The sequence below is a fragment of the Phycomyces blakesleeanus genome, assembly GCF_001638985.1.
Source record: "Phycomyces blakesleeanus NRRL 1555(-) unplaced genomic scaffold PHYBLscaffold_22, whole genome shotgun sequence".
NCBI lineage: Eukaryota > Fungi > Mucoromycota > Mucoromycetes > Mucorales > Phycomycetaceae > Phycomyces > Phycomyces blakesleeanus.
Window position 1 is genome coordinate 815,724 of NW_017265155.1, and position 21,486 is coordinate 837,209.

Here is a 21,486-nt window from a genome sequence, read left to right on the forward strand (position 1 = left end):
CAGTCTTCTGCCTCTTGTACTCCTTAGCGATCAAGAAAGCAGGAGAGAGGACTACGTATGCAAGAGCTAGTAGAACTCCATTCAACCTACAAACCCTCCTCTTTCTGGCTTCTTCATCTTTTCCTTTCCTTAACCCTATCCAAAAAAAAACAACAAAACAAAAAAACTCCACTCGCCCTTGAGCGATGAAGTCAAAAAAGAAGACTGGCACTCGCCCCGATGAGGATCCCCATCCCCATCGCACAGGCCCATTCTCATTTCTCAAAAGTCGTCTATTCTCCAACCCTCCAAAGTCAACACTCGACACTCAGCAGCCTACAACAAGTGCCAGCCCACGCACTTCAGTCTCGTCTCATCGCTCAATGACACTCCCTCATCGCTCACCATGGTCAATGGATCTACCCCCAGAATCACCATCAGATGCAAAGGCGAGATCTTACGAAGACAGCATTGACAACCTACTACCGCGTAGACGTCCTTCCTCCACATCCGAAGACCAAAAGCGTACAAGTCTTATTGTTCTCAAAGAAGGCTATCTCTACAAAAAGACAGATTTTCGTGCGTTCCACAAGGCCTCGCGACTCGATCGAGGTTGGAAGCTTTATAGGGTTGTATTACGAGGTCACAAACTGTATCTGTACAAGACCCCCACGGAGTCTCCACTCAAGTCTTTATTTCCCCTGCCCAAGGACCACCAGCCAACTTTCTCACTCTCTACTAGCTCGGTCTCGAGTGTAAATCAAGGCCGGGCCTCTTCCTCAAACTCTGTCTTGGCAAGCAGTGACAGCAGCATAACCCTAAGCTGCGATTCCTTTGATCGTGATGCCCAGGGAATCTTTATGCACGGCCCACTCCGGAAGTCATTTGTGTATGGCGCTGCGTTTGGCGAGCTGGATCGCCAAAGTCTCGCACCCACCCACGATGTCCGGCTCCTATTGTTCGCCTCCCAGGTCATTGTCTGTAGACAATCTGCCGACAGCAAAGAAAGTGGTGTGTGGCAGATCGATCTTCGACTCCCGCTTCAGCACCTCAGACTAGAGTCTCTCTCCTGTCCAAAACCCACTTTTGCCCTCGGACTCATCAGCCAGCCCGCCATGAGAGTTGTCTTTGAATCTCAGACAACCGAGCGAGCTGACCAGTGGATCGCAGCCTTTAAAAAGACTCAGCAGAAATACATGGAGACTGAGTGGAGCGAAGAAGAATCTATCAGTCTGGAGGCCAGCTGGCTTGGCATCTCCAGTCACAGTCCCAAAAATTGTGTAGAAAAACCCTATGATGGGACACAGCAACATCCTGGTCTATTGATCGATTCTACCCCGGCTGGAAAACGCATACAAGGCGGATCGTTAGAAGCACTTGTGCACGAATTACTGCTAGAAACGCAGAGTACATGTCAGGAACAAGGTGCATACCTTCACTGTTTTCTATTGACTTATACCATGTTCACAACCGCGGTTCCGATGTTGGATGAGATCAAGGCTCAGCTGAAGCGCTATGGAAATCAACCAGCCCTGCAGAATCGCCTTGTGGATCGCACTCTCGACATCTTTGATGTATGGTGTCGATCATTCGGCCAAGATGTCGTGGGAGAAGTAGCCACGGGTATGATTGCAATTCTGGACAGCCTGTATATCAAGACATTGGCTAATATTCAACAACGATCCAAACGAGTCAAGACTCTGGTGTTGGCTACCCTAGCCCAGAATGGAGCCAAAAACGAGCAAGAAGCCATGTCTACCTGGAATGATGCTAGACTAGTATACACAATAGCAGGATATAGCACAGAGGCTGATGTAGAGCTGTCCAAGATTCATCCGAATGGGCTCGTTCCATCACTTTTTTTGGCAATGAATCCGGAGCAATTTGCTGAGCAGATATATATGTTCCATTATTCCCAACAGCGCACATATCGTCAGAGCCTTACCAATCCATTGTCATTTCTACCCGGTCCTCAGATACCTACTCAGATGTTGAATTCGTTGCTATTTACAACTGCATCCCCGCATTTCCTCACTCGTCTCATACGTCGCCAGATTTTGGTTGACACCCAGCAACACAATAAGGCCTGTCGCACTGAGCGTAGCATGCTGATTCGTACCCAATTGATAGAACATTGGATTCGGGTCGGACGTCATCTCTTGGTACTCGGGGACATGTCTGGTTGGGCAGCCGTAGCCATGGGTCTATGCTCGGTGGGGGTTGTTCGCCTCAAGGAATCCTGGAAATCCGTCGATCATAGACTGGTCATAGCTGTGATTGAAGATTGGGTGCCTTTACTTGCCGATCACGGTCTGTTTTCCCAAGAAGTGTGGGTGGATGGATGGGAAGGAGACCAAAGTCAGGTGTTTGGCGCCATTCTTGAGTCACCCTTCAAAGATCGAGACAATCTCCCGTCGCTGCCTTTCTTTGGAACCCTAAAACAGACAGTAGACCGGATGCGTAAACACGTAAAAGAACACCTGGCATATGGCACCATTCATTTCGCCAAGTACTGGTCCATCTTTGATACAATTGAACACAGTCTGGCCGGGCTCAAATTCAATCCAGAATCCACTCTTCTTACCACACCACCCTTTGATGTTGCTGTTCCTCTCCAGACCTACTTTGAAACCTCTGCTACGGACTTTACTGCCGTCCCTCATGACTACCGTTATCTTCAAGAAGCATCATTAGGATGTGAACCGCGTATATTTGGACAACACTATGATAGAAAGACTCATGATCCTTTCCAGTCCCCAGAACCAGGCATTCTGTCAGCCATGCATTTCCCTGAGATTCTTGAGAGTCATAATTTGTTCAAGCCAAGTGAGGCACTTGGTCTGTCTCTTCAAGCTTCGCCTCTACCTGAGCGGACTCTGCAGTCTATTGGTCGATCAAGCGAAGATAGACTAAGTGCACGCATGCCGGGAACAATTGGCTTTAGTGTCCAGGGCAGATCGCCACGTCAGACCAGCAGTAGAGCACTTCGGCGGAGGACGTATAGTTTTCCCCCTGGTCGGATCACAAAAGAGCTCGTTGATGTGGATGAAGGAGGAAGTGTTGGTAGTGGCAGCATAGTAGGAGGAGGAGGAGGGCCCTTAAGTGACACTGTGAGTAGTACATCTTCTTGGCTTACGACAGTCGGGTCTGGTTCAAGGAACGAGTGGGTTTGGAGTGTGCTGGATGACAGTCTGGTTCTCAAGGCAACTCTTCATGTGTCGGGCACTCAGCCAACTCCTCAGACAAGACACCAAAAGCAACAATTTCGGCGATCTCGGCCAGACACCTTGGGTAGTACAGAAACATTATGGAATGAAAGCCGGCCAGTCCTTCAAATTCAAGTCAAGGCCGGTGGTTTGGATAGGCTATTGGATGGACTGTTTGAAGGTGTAGATACCTACGCAGATCTTGTGCGTGACCAGTGGCAATCTCTTTTGAAGCGTGAAGAAGATTACCAGCTGATGATGGACGAAGATGAATTCATTCGGGTATTCTTTGTTACATATCGTACCTTTGTGTCCTGTGTTCATCTGTTGGACCTTTTCCGTAAAAGATTCTCGATGGCAAAGATGGTCGGTTATCGTGTGCGCCACGAGAAAAAGAAAACTGCTCTTGAGACAGTGTTTATGCCGAATGAGGCTGAGGAGTGCGATTGGCAAAAAGTAGGAGAAGTCCAGTTGCGTATTCTTGATCTTTTGGTGTACTGGGTTGATGAGCATTTTTATGACTTTGTGGATGAAATCGAGATCTTACGCCACATTGCCCGGTTTCTCAAGACGGCTGAAGAAGCCTTGGATGAGTGGAGAGTGCCTTTGATGCAGGTCTCCAAACAGACACCCCGGGAGGAAGAGGCTCTTGCAATAGCGAGTAAGATCCAGGAGCGTATGGCCGAGCTCCGTACACTGTTTGTGCGCCGGTTCTTGTCACCTTGTTACGACCTCAAAGCGATTGTTCACGATACACAAGGAGGTCGCCATGTTGATGAGTTGTATCGGCAACTGACGAATGGGATGACCCAAAGCTTCAGTACGACAGCCTACAAGTCGAAATCAGACCCCATTGTATTTTCGCTTACAATGAAACCAGATGGCCATCCGAATGTCTGTGACGGTGCCGATCCTGCTGCCCTTTTGCTGCAAGCCGATCGCTCGGTCCGCCCATTTTTTGCATCAGTGACCCTCCAGGACTGGATCCAAACCTTCGATGTCTTTGAGGCCCAGTCAACTGACATATATGCATGGCTTCCTGCACGAAAGGCCTCCCATACTTCACTGCTGTCGGCTGCTCTCTCGCCTGTCACAGAGGCGCCCTCGGCCCAGCAGACGAGCTACAATATGGCGCCAGAGGACATAATCGTGTCCGATATTTTCACAGCAATTGAGGGAGCCCGACGATCTATTGTGTCGCCTTCAGCATTTTCAGCCGATGATCTTTTGTTGGCCTTTCCGAGTTCTATTCAAAACCTGTACTGCATGCACTTTGTGATTCGCAGCTGGGTGATGTCTCAGATTGCCCAGCCCAACCTTGATCTCAAGACTCGGATTGATTACATTGATACCTTCTTGCGTGTTGCGACACTGAGTAAGCATGCAAATGAGACTCGTATGATTTTCCCGGAGATCAAAGATCCAGCCGCAAGACGTGTTCCGGGGTTTGTTGAGTATGCGGTTGCCAGTGCCCTGGTGAGCCCGGAAGTGAGACTTTATTCACGAGCGTGGCAAGAGGTTGGACTCCGGCATGGACAAGGTTCGCTTGACACACTCGAAAGCATGTTGTGTTCTGTTCAAGAAAGTTTCCAACCGCCCGTGGACGGACTGCTTGTGCCCAGTTTGGGGTGGATCTTTGAGAGGATGTTGGAACTTTGTGCGATGGTGCCAAACAAATACCGTCAGCGGGAGGAAATCATTTACTTTGACAAGCGACGCTATGTATTCCACTTTCTCAATATGCTGATGAACGCCCAGGTTGACCTTGAAATCACCAATGACCAGCCACTACTCTCATTCCTTGTTGCGCCCAACCGAACCAAGCCATCTTGGCGCGAACTTAAAGAGAGTGCTCAGCGTGAAAACAAGGCTAGTGCGGCTAGTCGCAACTCTACTTACAAACACAACTTGCGATCTCTAGTGTTTGGCAAATCGGTTGGGGAGCAGCTAGAAAAACTCAGGCGAGACATCAAGGAGCGTGATCGGATGGATAAGGAGTGCCGAGAGGTTCAACACAAACTTCAAAAAAAGCAAATGGAGCAACTAAGGCAAAGTGAGCGCCAAGGAAAACGTTCTGTAAAAGGCCAGTCTTCTCAGCCGCTTCAGGCTCTGCAACTGCAGCACCACAGTCAAATGATGCCCAAGATCAATTCGTTTCTGCGTGGCTTGCGGCCGCACTCTATGACCAGTGTCACCCTCGGTCTGTTTCCGACTGACTATGGCGACACCACCATGTTGTCTTTCATGACTACCAAGGCAGCAACTGTCATCAACCTAATTCACTCGACTGTCTCTGTTGCTAGTGCGTACACCAAGCGCGACTATGTTTTCCGGATTGTTACGGAAGAAGGTGGACAATATCTGTTTCAGGGAACAAATCGAGATGACATGCACGACTGGATGAAGCAGATCAACAATGCTGCTCGTGAGGGTGCGGCTAAACGTCAGAGTGTGCTAGTAGCCGAGTCTCTGGATGACCAGACGAGTCAATGTCGAGTTGACATTGCAGGCAATTCGAATCGTCGTTCAGGCCATCTCCAATCTCGCTCGTCTGTATATGGAGTTGATCTTGCATTGCTGATGCGAGGGGATCGCATTCCGTTGGTTATGGAAAAGTGTTTGAAAGAGATTGAGATGCGTGGACTGGAAGAGATTGGTATATATCGGGTCGCAGGCACTGGGTCGGTTGTTACCAAGTTAAAGATGGCATTCAACACACAACTGGCGACTGTAAATCTCGGGGACCCTGCGTGGGCTGATATCAATGTTGTTGCTGATGCCCTGAAGCAATTCTTGCGCGAATTACCTGAGCCTCTTTTGACATGTAGTCTTTATGATGAATTTATCAATGCGTCTGGTAAATATACTCACTTTTATGTTTTATTCACAACAACAAATGAGGATTTATGCCAATTATTTATTCTATTAACTTTTACTAATATATACAACCTCATTTACTCGCTCATTTATATGTGCGTGCGTGTGTGTTTTTGCCTGGGTGTATGTATGCGTATGATTTCTTTGCTTCTTTTTGTGCATTTTTTACCTTTAGCTTCTGAGAATCATGATGAGCGAGTCTACTTGATCCGGGAAACCATTCGTAAATTGCCACCTGCAAACTACATTGTTCTTAAACGTCTTATTGAGCATTTTGTCACGTAAGTTTTGAATAGGATTTTGATGTATATATATATATATAGTATAATGGACTAATAAGTAAATATAATAATAATTATAATTATAATTATATATCTTTTGTAGAGTGACAGATTTCGAGGTTGTGAACCACATGTATGCAACCAATCTGGCAATTGTGTTCGGTCCTACCCTTCTTCAGCCAGCTCCGGGTCCGGCTTCATTTGCCACAACGATGTCCAACTTGGGCCACCACCAAAACATTGTAAAATACCTTATTTTGAAGTACCATGATCTCTTTGACGTAGAATCCGAAGAGGCAGAGGCAGAGGCCAGCACAGACTTGGATGAGGCAGACGAAAAGAAAGACTGTGATTCCCAATCAGAGACATTTACTCCATAAGAAACATAATGGGGAAAAAAGGGAAAACCAAAAAGACAACCAAAAAAAACAGCCAACCAACAAACCAGCAAATCAAACAAATTACATTACATTCTATTACATTACTATTATTATTTTACTTTATCTTTTAACAATTTCCACTCACTCACTCACTCACTCACTCACTCACTCATTTGCACTCACTCACACTCACACAAGGATATTTGATTTATATATATATATATAATCTTGTCTTTCTAATGGCTGGTCCAAATTCTCATCTTTCTCTCTATATATATATATATATACATACATATTTATACACAAATGAAATACATTAATGTAAAAAAAAATGTAATTTGAAAGGGATTTACAAATATGGATTTTTGTGAATGAAACAAACAAAACAAAACAAAAAAAAGCTCATTTGGCTATTGATAATTTGACAGGCTATTTTAAACATTAAGAAATAAATACCTCAATAAAATAAAATAAAATAAAATAAAATAAAATAAAATAAAACTATAAAAATCTTATTAGTATTATTATTAGTTGGTTACAAAAGAAAATAAAGATATATAATTTCCTTATCTTACTATCTCTAAACTTATAAGATCCTATTCAACCTTTTATTTATATATTGTTCTTGACTTCTTTACCCCAATTTTCAATTGAAATTCCCTTGGCCCTTCTTTAGATGTACAAATGAGTAGTATAAACTTAAAGAGTTCTATAGATAGACGTCTAGACAATATCGAGAAAATGAATCGTTAAATAGGTATAAATTTATATCTACATTTACATTTGCATCTATGTACATCTACATAAATTTTTATATTACTATTGCGCCACCTCTTCCTGGTTCTTGGTTGTACCTAAAATATATATATACGTGTGTGTGTGTGTGTAATTGAGCTTGGATTGGTCTGTGTCACTCTGTAAAGAGAATAGCTTGAATTTATTTATTTGGTCTCTGTATAATGTATGTGTAGAGCACAGCCAGAATTGATTTAAGAGGGGGGACCCAGGCAGAAATAGATACACACAATATTTTTAATCTATAATACTATTTTATTTTCTTTTATTCACTCACCCACTCATTCAGTCACTCGTTTAATAACTCGATAGTTATATCAATAGAAAGATCTTGATCTTGATTTTGGTATATATATATATTAGTAGTAATTTGTAATATTAATATTGGTCAATTTTCTTACATATTGATCGACCAATCATTCAAATCAAATCGAATCAAATCAATTAATCAAACAAGCAAGCAAGCAGGCACTTGCTCATTCAATCGCTCCTACAGTCAGTTAACCAGTAATATCAAGGGCAATTGTATAAACTTGTAGATATTTGGTCTGGTTGTTTGTCTAGCTATTACTGCTATTAGTATTAATATTCAATTAGAAGAAACCAGGTTGTTGTTATTCTGTAATTGAATGTTATAATAATTATTGTCTAAATGGCTTTTCTCGGCCCTATTTTTTTTGAGAAGATCATGTTTTTTTTTGCGCATCATCTCCGTCTTAATGTCATTAATTATTTTATATATATACATTATTTTATTTATTGGGCTGATAATATGAATAAGAATAAGAATCAGAATAATATTAACAAGTGCAGATTTTAATTATTATTTTCTGGTACAAAATATTCTACCAGTAAATCAACACAATAAAATGAAAAGTAATAATAATTGTAGTCGTGTTCACGCTGTTTATATCTGTATGTAAAGGAGCTAGAAGGGAAAATACGTGTAAGAGATATAAAGAAAGAAAATGAGGAGCAATGCAAGTAAGGCAAGGTAATATACTACAGGCCAAGTCAAGCCAAGACAAGGCAAGAGAAGGAGACAGAGAAATATAGCATATGTATATAAAAGAAGGGGAGGTATTGGGGGGCTAAGAAATAAAGTAATATAGATTATATGCAAGTGTATATATCTAATTATATATATATAGATTTGTATACATATTTACGCACCAAAAAAAAAACAAAAATAAAGGACTACAAGAGTTCTGTTCTAGAACACACCCGGCAATGCTGAGATCAGATTGGCAAAGCAGAGCAGGGTCCGGTCCTTAGTCTACGCGTTTGATGAACGCCATTCTGACATTAATGGTTATTATTGTGATTGTGATTATTAGAATTATTGTGATTATTGAACAGTCAGAAAAGCAGTAGTCCCATCGCGACGCCAATCTATATATCGGCTCAATTAACCTACTGTGCCTTTAATTTGTGTTTTTATTTTTTATGTAAGTATAAATATATAAATATAAATATATATATAAATATATATATACATTATACTATATTATACTATATTATTGTATATTAGTATATATTATTATTATTATTATTAATATTAATGTTATTATTTTAATTATCTTTTTCTTTTCTCTTTATTTATTTATTTATTTTTTTAACTTGACAAATTTTTCGACTTCTTCTTCTTCCTCTTCTTACTCTTCTTTATCCTGTATTTTTTTTTTCTCTCTCTTTAAATACAAAATACCATATAATACCATATAATACTATACAATACTACACAATATAATATAGTATATTTTCCCTTATATCTTTATTTATTTTGCACAAATGGATTTTAACACCATATTTCACCCAACAGATCTGGTTAACCTTGAAAAGATATCTTGTCAACCAGAATCCCCAATACAGGATGCTATCTTGTCGCCGCCAATAACTCCAAAGGTTCGGGCGCAATTCCCGTCCCCACCCTGGTCGTTTGGTAGTGCTGCTGAGCCAGGAAAGCTTATTTCCTCAACATTGGATCCGTCCAAGGCTATGAATTCGTCTCGCAGAAAATCCAGCGCCTATCTCTACAGACGCAAACACCGTACTCCATCAGTTGGTGGCAGTAGCGATTGTGACCAAGATATCACCTTTATCTTTCCTCCCCTTGTTTCGCCTCTAATGGCCTGTCAATCAAAAGATTACCGTCCACTGAATTCATCCCAATCCTCACAAATATCACAGATATCAGTGCCGCAACAAGAACAAACAATAATTCAAAATGATTCGATTGAAAAGGATGAATTGATGTCTGTAAAGAGACGCAGCTGCCCAATCGTTCGACGATCGCCGTCAATCACTCGCGAAGGTTCATTTGGCATGGATATGTCTGACATGTGCAGACCTAATTCTTATAGGAGATCGTCTGATATTTCTCATGATCATTATAACCACAATCTCCAGAACACCCAACACAACCAACACAGCCAGCACAGCAATTTTCTCCCCCAGCGCACGCCATATTCAAAACAAAAAAAATGTGCAATCAAGCCACAAGAGCCGCCACTACCACTACAAGTTGAAGAACATGTGATTACATCTACACCAATTGTTGCCAAACCAGTCAAAACTTCATGTTCTGTTAAACCCGAACGCTACATTAAAAAGAAAGCCAAGACGGATGCAGCGGTTGCATATGATCAGGTTGACATTCATCTAGAGGACACAAGCGCTTATGAACCCGAGTGGATCCCTAGTCTAGACGTATTTGATCGAACCGCTCATGTTCGAGTAGTTTGGAAAGGTAGGATCAATAAAGACCCTTTTTCTTTCTTTCTTTCTTTCTTTACTTTTACTATCATTTGTACCTTTCAATTGAATTTCTCTAAATTGAAATCTAAATCACAATCTATTGATATAGGATCACCCGTATCTCTTGTTGGATTAGCACACTACGAATTACTTCATCCTGGAGAGGTTCATATTGCATCTACCTTGAGACTCACGCCAGAACAGTATCTAAAATGTAAGCGCGTGCTTGTACTCGGGGCTCAAGAGGCTAGCAAGGAACATGTGCCATTTCGTAAATCTGATGCTCAACGGGTATGCCGTATCGATGTCAACAAAGCAAGTACACTTTGGAGTGTATTTGGTCGACTAGGATGGTTAGGTGGCAAATGGCCAAATTAAACCAAAACCAAAACCAAAACCCAAAACCCAAAACCCAAAAACCAAAAACCAAAACCAAACCAAACCAAACCAAACCAAATATATATATGTATATATGTATATATATATATATATGTATATCAAATCATTACTATGTTTTGATTTCTACTTCTTTATGCCTTATTATATATTATTCTTATTCTTATTCTTCTTTTTCGTTCTACACACACGCACACATACACGTACACAACATCTATACATAACATATATGCACAATCACAATCACAATCACAATCACAATTACAATTACAGTTATATACACACACACACACGCACCCATACAAACCATATATATATATATATATCTCCCCCCAAAAAAAAAGAGAAAAAAAAGAAAAACTCCTTTGTAATATTTGCTGTATTGTTTTTTCATTGCTAATTTCCTTTCTTGCTTGTAAAGGCAATTTAAAATGCTGCGTTGATGTGTTCACTCCAATATCCATTATTCTACCGTGTTACATGTAATTGAAATAGATAATTATCTGTACTTCCCAAAAAATAATACCAATACCAATACCAATAATAATAATAATAATATTAATATTAATATTTTCCTACAATTGATCTCTACATAATAATTATATAATTGCTTTTAAAAGAATGAAAAATAAAAAGAGAGAAATGAAGAAAAGTCTAAACTAGATCTAATTAAACACACATATATATATTTCTTATATATCTTGTGTATTTCTCGGTAAGAATTCCAATACGTCACTTTTTTCTTTAAAAAAAAAAGAATATTGGTTTCATAAAATATTAATAGTAATAAAAATATTATTATTTAGATGGCTAGCTGGTTAGCCTATTAGGTTATTAGCTGGTTGCCCTAGTAACAAATATATATATATATATATATATATATATATTTTATATAATCTTTTTTATCTTCTTGGTCGGTTAGTCAAAAAGAGAGCCAGACAAGGTAGTACACAGCCACTTTACTGTCGATCACACAAATATGAACCAAAAAGATCTGCCTCTGAAAATTAAAATAATTAGAAATTTCAAAAGGAATTTGTATTCTTATTTTATTTTATATTATATTATATTATATTATACAAGGAACTGTCAGCAAGAAATTGAAATAATTTATTAGGTCATTAGCTTTATGTATAGAGATACAAGCATGTATCATATGAGTATATAGAGCAAAGGGATATAAAGAAGAAGAAAGAAAAAAAAGGAAAAAAGGGCATTTAGTGGGAATGGGTAAATGAGTGCGTTGGTAAAATAATATATACATTATAATGCAATAGATTTGTGCAATTTACGGACAATCAATCAAAGGTAATCAATCTACCAAGAAGTCTTGTTTTGCCCCCGAAACACAGAATATCTTTAATACTGTTAAAATCTTCAAAGTATCTTGTGAGAATTTGTGTATTGTGTATAATGAGGTTTCTGTAGCATATATGTGTATCACCTTTATATAAATAAATATATATACATATTATATCAACCCGATTTTCTGTTTCCCTTTTATATTTATATATATTCTTGACCCATGCTCACCAAGGAAATTGTAAATATTTAAAACAAGGTAATACTTTAATGTGGAATCGGGTTTTTATTGCCAATTATACCGAAAGCATTCTGTCATTTTAGCTTGTTAGTATTAGATTTTCTTGATCTAGAAATAATAATAATAATAATAAAAAGGAATTCTAATGTTTCAAATAACCAAATAGAAAAAGAAGATTCTTTACACATTATTAGTATTAGTATTAGTATTAGTATTTGTTTGTTTTATTCTTTTTTGGCACAACTTGGAAAAGATAAGCCCATTTTTATATTAATGAATATATCTGTCTTTGGTCACAATTACACAATCTTTAATTTTTAGCATGATTATTACTTGTTACTTAATATTCTTTAAATGAAAATAGAGAGAGAAAATGAGAAGGTGGGGCTTAATTGTGTTTTTGCTTCAATTAGAAAGTAATGATAATTATTAAAGTATATGGGTGTATTAATTAATACCTTGCAATTTACTTTCCTTTTGTTACCTAATTCAAAATTACCAAATATAAATATATATATATATATGTATGTAATCTTTATACACATACAACGTATATCAACCTCTGATATATATATATATATATATAACTAAACACAACAACGTCATTTATGCTCATGTAAGCTATCAAAGCAAATTCATTAGTATGTCACAAACTTATATTTTACTTTTGTAATGTTCAGTTAATTACATGAGCAATTTTCTATTGTTTATTCATTTGACTATACTACATATTTTCACCCAATTTAAACCAATTAATGTAAATATAAGAGAAAATCAACAAAAGCATCAAATAAACTTCATTAATTCACACACAGTCAGCCAGTCAGAATATTCTTCCCATTTGAAAGAGAAGAAGAAAAAAAAAAGTTCATTTTCTTTTATACAAATTGAACATCACAGTCTTCTAAGAGACAAAATTACGAAATGGAGAAAGAAAGTAAAAAGAGAATTTGAAATTAAAGAAGTCGAGGAAGAATATATAGATAAATAGATAGAAAGCAGACGAACAGCATAGAATACCACTCTGGACCAACTTATAAGAATAATTTTTATATGATTATATATGCGTGTGTATTCTTTCTACTTGATGTAACAAAAAGCGCATTTCTTCGTTCGATTTTTGATTTTGCAAAGATTTCTTTCCCCATTTTTCTATCTATATATCTATTTTCTCTCTCTCTCTCTTTCTCTCTTTCTCTCAACAACTTTGTCTTTTTCTCCTTCTTATTATTATTATTATTATCCATTTACAAATCAGAACGGACGCCAAAGCCAGGACCATAGGGCTCCTCGTTCAAGGTGGTGTAGACACCAGGAGCGAACTCACAAGTGTGGCGACCAGACTGAGGGCCAGGTGTGACTGGCTTTCCGGACTGCAAGTTCTCAACCAACTTCTTGGTAGTCTCGGGTGTAAGATCCTCCTAATAAAGACATAAGAGATAATTTGTTTAATACCCACACACATATACACAAACACAAAAATACACAGACACACTCCTTCACATATCCATTCAATCACATGCATATACACACTCACACACACACACGCACACATTCCTTCACACATTCACTCACACGCACTCACTCACTCACTCATACTAAATTTACGTGTATATTCCGTTAACTTTCATAATTTAAATTCTCAGCTTACATAGTAATCATCGTTAATGGCCATGACAGGAGCATTGACACAGGCACCAGCGCACTCAACCTCAACAAGTGTGAAAAGACCGTCCTTTGTGGTCTGGCCAGGCTTAATGTTGAGTTCCTCAGTCAAGGTGTTCAGAATCTTTGTAGATCCACATCCACCCAATTGGCAAGGAGTAGTGGTGCAGACCTGAAGGAAGTACTTTCCGACGGGTTCTCTATATTTCTTGCATAAGAATAACCATTGTCGTTGTCGTTGTCGTCGTTGTTGTTGTTTTTTTTTTTGTTTTTTTGTTTTACCTGTTGTACATTGTGTAAAAAGTAGCGACTTCATAAACACGCATGGGAGGAACCTCAGTCAAACGAGCGACCTCATTCATAACCGAGAGAGAAGTAAAGCCATGCTGTCTTTGTCCAAGATCCAGAAGAGGCATGATAGCACCCTTCTTGTACTGAGGAGGATACTTTTTGAAAATCTCCTCTACCTTTTTCTTGTTCTCGGGGCTGAATTCAAAAGGAATCTTGGCATTGTTCTTGGGTGTGTCGCGATGCTATTTTGTTTTGTTTTGTTTTGTTTTGGATTTATGTAAAGATGAGAAAGTTTTGGTCTATAGAAAAATGAATTCCCAGTTTTGCAACAAAAGAAAGAAAGAAACTGTAATAATAAAAATAGTACTGATACTGATACTAATACTGATACTGATAGTCATAGTAATAAAGATAATTTTTTTTTCAAGAAAACAAAAAAAAACAAGGAGCCGATATTCTACCACAAACAATGCGTCGGAAAGAACTGCAGGAGACGAATGGATAGTGCGTCTGGTTACGGTCTGTCTGGCCAATGGAGAGGTCTTTGCAGCCAATCGAACGAAGGAACGAACGGTGTTCATTTTCTTTAATTTTTTTATGTTTTTTGTGTGTTTATATAAAGAGAAGGGGGGTGGTAGTTAATGACTCAAAAAAAAAAGAAGAAAAGAAAATGTAGGTGGCAGAGGAAAATGCACACAAAACTTCTTTTTTTTTTTGGAAATGGAGTTCAGTTGCGGATGCTTTTTTCCTCAGGGAAGGGGCAGGTCAATTTGTTTACCTTGCAATTCGATTGATTGGAGCTAGACGTCAGCCTCACGTGATAAGCTTATACGTCACTTCGTTAGTGACGCAGAGCTATTTACACTTAAGCATACATTTATGAGTGAGCAAAATGTATGTGCTTAGAGTGCGTAAGGTCCTTAATGTTTGGGACCAGATGTTTTATGATTATTATTTTATATAGAGCATCAATATAAATGTGTCTTATTAAGCAGAATAACGCGTACATTTATATGAGCTTATTATCTTTAAGCACACAATATCTTACAATTAAAAATCCTACAAAAATGTGAGCCTTAAATATATATATATCTGATATTCCAGTAAAACACACTATACAAGGAGCATTTTTAAGAGTTCCTAACCTTTATGAATGATTTTTTTTATAATGTATACTCAACTTTTTGCTTAAATATAAAAAACTTTGAAAAGTTTTCATCCCCAAAAATCCGCCTTATTTTTTCGAATTATGCAACTTGAATTTTCGAATCTTGCGATTTGCAAATGTGTTTTGCTCTACTTTATTTTATTTTTTATTTTTTTTAAATACTACTAATAAAAGGGTGATTCAAGATAATCACATTGAAAGATGATCCTACTATCAAAGGGAAAGAAATATGAACAAAAAGGGGGATTTGGGGAATGTGAAACCTACAAGTAAAGCTGTATTGTTTTCATAAATTGACTAATTTTATTTTTGTACTCTTGGGGTGAATGTATTTCATTTTACATGGAATATCGCGTCCTAAAGTAATTCTTACGAACGAAGCACTAGCTCTATAATGTTTCCAAAGAGTATCGTTAGACTTCCAACCCCAATTCGTACGCACGTAATTGTGGGATCGAAAAAGACCTCGTTAACATATTTTAGTCTTATGCAACTATCTCAAATATAAATTGAAAAAAATATGGTGTGTGAGGATGTCTTTCAACAACTGGTACTATTGGAGAGGTAGAAAGTGGAAGAGGTATATTTCTGTCACAAGTTCATGACATATTTATATATTATTTATATTCACAAAGGCTCACAAATGTATCATTAGCCATTATTGTTATAACTAGAAGAAGATGATAATAAAGTGTAATGATGAGAGAGAGAGAGAAAAGAAAAAAAAAAAGGGGGGGGGGGGTATTTGAAATGATCCACATAATCCAATCGTTTTTAAAAACCATCGGAGGTCTTGCTTGGTTGTGTGCTTCAAGTTTGAATTCTTTGTGTAATTCTTCTCTCATCCTTCCAGCAATAACAATAGTAATAAAAGAAAATAAGAAAGAGAAATTATATAGCCACTTCGGACGGTTCATTTTCATCGTGTTCAGTGTAGAACTCTTCGTCATAATCATCATCGTCAAGTCCTTCTGTTTGTTCAAAGTATGTTTCCCAGAGAGCAATAACCTAATAGAGAAGGTACATTAGCATACTTGGTTTTCTTCTTTTTTTCTTTGAATTACAGAGGATTCTCTAAAATTACCTGTTTTTGGTGCCCAATCATGCTACACAAGAACTTCTCGACACTATCACGGAAATCTTCTACTTTCTCTTTGTCGAATCGATCCAATTCACTCTTTATGAGCTTTGAAATATCCTCAAAGTCCTTGCGTCGCTCATCCACGCGCTGTTGCATCTATTAATCAATGTGTAAATTAGAAACAGCTAGAGTCACATTAAGCTGTACTGGGTAATCATTATCGTAATTTCAGAATAAATACTTACCTCTGAAATTTCCTGAGAAGCCAATGTCATCCTATCTGACTTGCTCTTTGATTGACTCTTTAGCTTCTCGAATGTAATTTTTTTCTTTTGAAGTTCAGAGTCATCCTGCTGGTAAGTTTGATAGGCTTTGATGCGCGCATTAAACGATAACTATTATGCAATAAATAATAGCAATAGCAATAGAAAAAGAGACCCAACTCTGTAAGCAATAATAAATAAAGCAATCTAAGCGTCAGCTACAATACCCTGATAGAGCCTATGATTCGAATATATTCATCGATGGTGTGTTCCAAGGTGAGAACATCATGCTGAGCCTGAAATACAGCAAAACGGAAATTACTTTATTAGCATCTTGGATAATAGCTATATTCACATGTAGTATATAATAAACAAGGTATAAATGTATATCGAATTCTTACTTGTTGCTCATGCAATTCTTTCATTTGTCTTTGGACATCTCCGAGCACCGTTAGATGTGTGGACAAGTTGCGATTTAGCTCGGCAGAAGCAAGTGGAAACATGCTTTCACCAAAATCGGCAGTGGCGATTCCTAGCTCTAAGAAGAAGAAAAATCACAAGTTACTTTGCATTACTTTCTACACACATCTTTCTATAGTAAATATTACCTTTTCTCTGTTTTACTACGCTCTCCACGCTCTTCATCAAAGCTTTCAATTGGACCTCCAGGGCGTCCAATTGATCCTTTTTCGATCCAAACCATTCATCAACTTCAACAAATTTAGAAAACGGGTTTGATGCCGCATTTGAAATCGTTTCTCCAAAAGATCTCATAAAGCTAAGCTTAGGTGTTTCTGGTTCGGCTCTTTTTTGTCGTTTCTAGTCACACACACATAAGAGAATTTAGTACACCTTTTGAACTAAAATTTCTCTTCCTTTTTTCTTAAAAAAAAAAGGAAAAAAGAAAGAAAAGCTATTGATCTAATGTACCTCAATATTAAATGATTCGCTCTCCAAAAATACTTTAAGGTCAGGATCTCCATATAGCATAGGGTGCGAAACGACCTTTCTTAAGCACCTCTCAAGCGCTATACGTCTTGACTCTACGAATTCATCCTGGAAACGACCTATCAATCAAATATACAGTTAACCCCTAATAAAATAATTACAGGGTGTTTTTAAAAGTTCATTTACCAAGGGCATGTTTTTCTGGAACAGGTGGGACTACAACACCTGGATTGCCAAGTGTGAGTTGGTTATAAAGCCAAAGGAAATCTCGGTAACGTCTTGCGACCACACATTCTGGTGATCGAAACACAGGAGAGTTTGTCTACATAGTAAAAAAAAAAGAATAATAAGAGTAGGAGTAATGTCTATAGATTTGTATATATATTTACCTTTGTTTTGACTTTATATACGATGTGTGCATTAATTGCGTCGCCAACTTTTTGAGGGTCCTCAACAGTTACTTCAAAGTACGGACGGATCCCGCTCTTTGGGATTTCCAATGACTCTGACTGTTTCATTACACATATCACAATTATTATTAATATTATGTATATATACATACACGCATACACACAAAGTAAATTAAGATAAAGTAAAGTAAAGGAAAAGGCAAGTGGCTTTACCTGAGTATCAAATTCTTCTTCTTCAGTGTGTTGTGTTTCTTTGTTTTGGCGAGTATCTGGCTCTTCGTCCTCACTCTGTTCGGATGGCTGATCATCCCATTCTTCCACCTGATCATCATTGGCAAACCTTGTCTTTACTTCCTGGATATGAACTAGACCAGCCACAGCTTCTGCTTGCTTAAACTTTGTACGACTCTCCTCTGCTTCTCTGGCTTCAGCGTCCCTAGCCTCTGCTTCTCTAGTCTCTGCTTCTCTTGCCTTTGATTCCCTGGCCTCTGCTTCCCTGGCCTCTGCTTCCCTGGCCTCTGCTTCCCTGGCCTCTGCTTCCCTGGCCTCTGCTTCCCTGGCCTCTGCTTCTCGTGCTGCCTTTTCTCGTTCCGCAATCTCTTTAGCTTTAATAAGTCTGGCTTCAGTTTTACGCGCCTCCTCTGCCTCTAGTATAGCTTTTGCTTCTGCTTCTATCCGAACAGTTTTTTCTTGTTCTTCCTGTCGAGTCCTTTGAGCGGAGAGGTATATTTCTGCAGAGTTATCTGTTATCTCCACAGTTTGAAGTGCGCTATCTGCATGCTTATTTGTTGTACCCTGTGTTATTGTCGTTTTGTACTGGGTTGTTTCGTCTTTGGAAGACCAATCATGCTCTGAGCCAGTATCCCATTCAGAAGCTATGATTTGGTCTGAGGATGTCATTAGGGAGCTCTGTGGCACATGTCGTTGAAATGAAGTAGAAGCGAATGCATTGTTCTGAGAGACGACATCAGCAAAGGGGTTATCTTCGAGAGATTCATCGAAACCCAAATGATGGGTAGAGCCAAAGTTGTTCATTAGGAGACACAAGACCAATACAAAGGGAATGTCTTGTGTAGAGTCCAATAAGCTCCTTTTTTGGTGAGATTTGTGGGCAAACGACAATTCAGCCGTGACGACTACTGTTGGCGGTGTGACACATCACATTAACAAAAGAAGTGTATATCTATCTACTCACACACACAAATACAAATACAAACAAACACATACACATACACATACACATACACATACACATACACATACACACATACATACATACAATATGCAGTAACTTAAAATAAAATAAAATGGAAAGAAAAAGTGATTCATTATAAAAAAAGAGAAGATAGAGAAAGAGAGAAAGAGGGAAAGAAATGATCTGTACTATCAAGGCACAGTAAGCTAGCTAGGATATAATTGTTATTCTATTCCTCATCAAGTTCACCCTCTTCCTCAAGGTATTCTTCTTCGTCTAACAGGTCATCCTCAGCGGTAGCCTCCTGGTACTGCTGGTACTCGGAAACCAAATCGTTCATGTTTGACTCTGCCTCAGTAAACTCCATCTCGTCCATGCCCTCACTTGTGTACCAATGCAAGAAAGCCTTGCGTCTGAACATGACAGTGAACTGCTCGTTGACACGCTTGAAAAGCTCCTGGATGGCGGTACTGTTACCAATAAAGGTACCCGACATCTTCAAACCAACAGGGGGAATGTCGCACAGGGAGGTCTTGACACCGTTAGGGATCCATTCAACAAAGTAAGAAGAGTTCTTCTGCTGGACAGCCAACATCTGGTTTTCGACTTCCTTGGTGGACAGACGACCACGGAAGATGGTAGCGACAGTCAAGTAGCGACCGTGGCGGGGATCGGAAGCAGCCATCATGTTGCGAGCATCGAACATCTGAGCAGTCAACTCAGGAACGCTGAGGTTGCGGTACTGCTGGGAACCAAAGGCAGTCAAGGGGGCGAAACCGACCATGAAGAAGTGGAGACGGGGGAAAGGAACCATGTTGACAAACAGCTTACGCAAGTCGGAGTTCAGCTGACCAGGGAAACGCAAACTGGTAGAGACGCCAGACATGACAGCGGAAACGAGCTGGTTGAGCTCGTCGTAACCAGGGTTGGTCAACTTAAGGGTACGGAAGCAGATATCGTACAAGGCTTCATTGTCAATACAGAAGGTGGCATCGCAGTTCTCGACCAACTGATGGACAGACAAGACAGCATTGTAGGGCTCAACAACGGTATCGGAGACCTTGGGGGAAGGCACGACGGAGTAAGTACAAAGCATACGATCGGGGTATTCCTCGCGGATCTTGGACAACAAGAGAGAACCAAGACCGGAACCAGTACCACCACCAAGAGAGTGGCAGAGCTGGAAACCCTGAAGGCAGTCGGTATGCTCGGCTTCCTTACGGACGATATCGAGGATAGGCTCAATCAGCTCAGCACCCTCAGTGTAATAACCTCTAGCCCACGAGTTTCCTGCACCGGACTGGCCATTGATAAAGTTGTCAGGACGGAAAAGCTTTCCGTACAAACTACCGCGGAGAACATCCATAGTAGCAGGCTCGAGATCAGCAAGGACGGCTCTAAAATAATAGTAATAATTATAATAATATAATATAAAATAATATAAAATAAAATTAACTTGAATCAGTACACGAAAAAAAAAAGTATAATTCTTTATACATATAGTATGTATATATTCTAAATATTAATTTTCATGTATTTTTATTTCTATTGCTTACCTGGGAACATATTGTCCCTTTTGACCTTCGTTGTAAAACACATTGATGCGCTCCAACTGAAGATCGTTGTCACCACAGTAGTTACCGTTGGTGTCAAGACCATGCTCTTGGGAAATAGTCTCCCAGAATTTTTGACCAATCTAATAATGGAGTTAAATATATTAGTTTGATATGTCAAGTGTGTATACACAAGCAAGTAAAAAAATAAAATAAAATAAAAATATTAAGCCTTACTTGGTTACCACACTGGCCTAAAGCACAGGAACAAAACATGCAATCCGTTTAATTATCACCCAATATATAAAACCCAGTCTTACGAATCATTTCTGACGCGTAAGAACATGTACATAATAGTCAGATGAAGAGATTCTTACCGACTTGGACGTGAATGATTTCTCTCATGATGGACAGAAGAGGATGATGGAGTGAATGAGAGTAGAGACGAACGGGGCTGATATTCAGTGTTAATTATTTAATTCGATAAATCGTTCCCATAGTATCTCTAGAACACACCTTTAACAAGAACACAAAGTCTTGTTGAGTACAGCGGAGGTGAAGAGAGAGAGAGAGAAAGAAGTAAAGAGAGAGAGAAAGAGAAGGAGCGTCGAATGGTTGGATTGGTAGCACTGGGAGCTATTTATTCGCCTCTTTCACATTTGGAAACTCCCTCACGCGCCGACAGTCTCGTTATAGAG

At 39.0% G+C, this 21,486-nt stretch overlaps 6 protein-coding genes across 6 annotated transcripts; 2 read left to right on the forward strand and 4 right to left on the reverse strand.

Moving 5' to 3' along the window:
- Positions 1–185: 185 nt before the first annotated feature.
- Positions 186–7,176, forward strand: PHYBLDRAFT_78524 (hypothetical protein; the record flags this gene model as incomplete). The annotated part of the gene is made up of 3 exons (XM_018443373.1): positions 186–6,042; positions 6,238–6,343; positions 6,447–7,176. 3 exons carry the CDS (start codon positions 186–188, stop codon positions 6,721–6,723), a joined length of 6,240 nt encoding a protein of 2,079 aa, XP_018287402.1. The 3' UTR covers positions 6,724–7,176.
- Positions 7,177–9,309: 2,133 nt separating this feature from the next.
- PHYBLDRAFT_149761 (hypothetical protein) lies at positions 9,310–10,653 on the forward strand (the record flags this gene model as incomplete). Its single annotated transcript, XM_018432335.1, has 2 exons — positions 9,310–10,267; positions 10,385–10,653. The coding sequence occupies 2 exons, from the start codon at positions 9,310–9,312 to the stop codon at positions 10,651–10,653; spliced, it is 1,227 nt and encodes a 408-aa protein (XP_018287403.1).
- A 2,450-nt stretch (positions 10,654–13,103) lies between these two features.
- NDUFV2 (NDUFV2NADH dehydrogenase flavo protein subunit 2) lies at positions 13,104–14,882 on the reverse strand. The gene is made up of 4 exons (XM_018439510.1): positions 14,632–14,882; positions 14,162–14,412; positions 13,866–14,079; positions 13,104–13,635 (listed from the first exon to the last, which is right to left on the reverse strand). The coding sequence occupies exons 1-4, from the start codon at positions 14,749–14,751 to the stop codon at positions 13,462–13,464; spliced, it is 759 nt and encodes a 252-aa protein (XP_018287404.1). The 5' UTR covers positions 14,752–14,882; the 3' UTR covers positions 13,104–13,461.
- Positions 14,883–16,085: 1,203 nt separating this feature from the next.
- Positions 16,086–17,206, reverse strand: PHYBLDRAFT_159934 (hypothetical protein). Its single transcript, XM_018434085.1, has 5 exons — positions 17,084–17,206; positions 16,910–16,978; positions 16,665–16,814; positions 16,423–16,575; positions 16,086–16,346 (listed from the first exon to the last, which is right to left on the reverse strand). The coding sequence occupies exons 1-5, from the start codon at positions 17,183–17,185 to the stop codon at positions 16,230–16,232; spliced, it is 591 nt and encodes a 196-aa protein (XP_018287405.1). The 5' UTR covers positions 17,186–17,206; the 3' UTR covers positions 16,086–16,229.
- Positions 17,207–17,808: 602 nt separating this feature from the next.
- On the reverse strand, positions 17,809–18,148 carry PHYBLDRAFT_116611 (hypothetical protein; the record flags this gene model as incomplete). The annotated part of the gene is made up of 2 exons (XM_018428530.1): positions 17,809–17,952; positions 18,020–18,148. 2 exons carry the CDS (start codon positions 18,146–18,148, stop codon positions 17,809–17,811), a joined length of 273 nt encoding a protein of 90 aa, XP_018287406.1.
- A 1,154-nt stretch (positions 18,149–19,302) lies between these two features.
- PHYBLDRAFT_135934 (hypothetical protein) lies at positions 19,303–21,377 on the reverse strand. The gene is made up of 5 exons (XM_018429755.1): positions 21,305–21,377; positions 21,166–21,242; positions 21,026–21,042; positions 20,792–20,931; positions 19,303–20,632 (listed from the first exon to the last, which is right to left on the reverse strand). Exons 2-5 carry the CDS (start codon positions 21,191–21,193, stop codon positions 19,465–19,467), a joined length of 1,353 nt encoding a protein of 450 aa, XP_018287407.1. The 5' UTR covers positions 21,194–21,242; positions 21,305–21,377; the 3' UTR covers positions 19,303–19,464.
- Positions 21,378–21,486: the final 109 nt, after the last annotated feature.

Coding starts and splice junctions, on each gene's coding strand:
- PHYBLDRAFT_159934 (XM_018434085.1), bottom strand. CDS start 17,185: ATGTTTCCACTTGCTTCTGCCGAGCTAAATCGCAACTTGTCCACACAT. Junction 16,815..16,909: donor GAATCATAGGCTCTATCAGG/GTATTGTAGCTG, acceptor ATTGCATAATAG/TTATCGTTTAATGCGCGCAT. Junction 16,347..16,422: donor TGATTGGGCACCAAAAACAG/GTAATTTTAGAG, acceptor CTTCTCTATTAG/GTTATTGCTCTCTGGGAAAC.
- NDUFV2 (XM_018439510.1), bottom strand. CDS start 14,751: ATGAACACCGTTCGTTCCTTCGTTCGATTGGCTGCAAAGACCTCTCCA. Junction 14,413..14,631: donor TTTCCGACGCATTGTTTGTG/GTAGAATATCGG, acceptor AAAACAAAATAG/CATCGCGACACACCCAAGAA. Junction 14,080..14,161: donor TTTTACACAATGTACAACAG/GTAAAACAAAAA, acceptor CAAGAAATATAG/AGAACCCGTCGGAAAGTACT.
- PHYBLDRAFT_135934 (XM_018429755.1), bottom strand. CDS start 21,193: ATGAGAGAAATCATTCACGTCCAAGTCG. Junction 20,633..20,791: donor AAGGGACAATATGTTCCCAG/GTAAGCAATAGA, acceptor CTATTATTTTAG/AGCCGTCCTTGCTGATCTCG.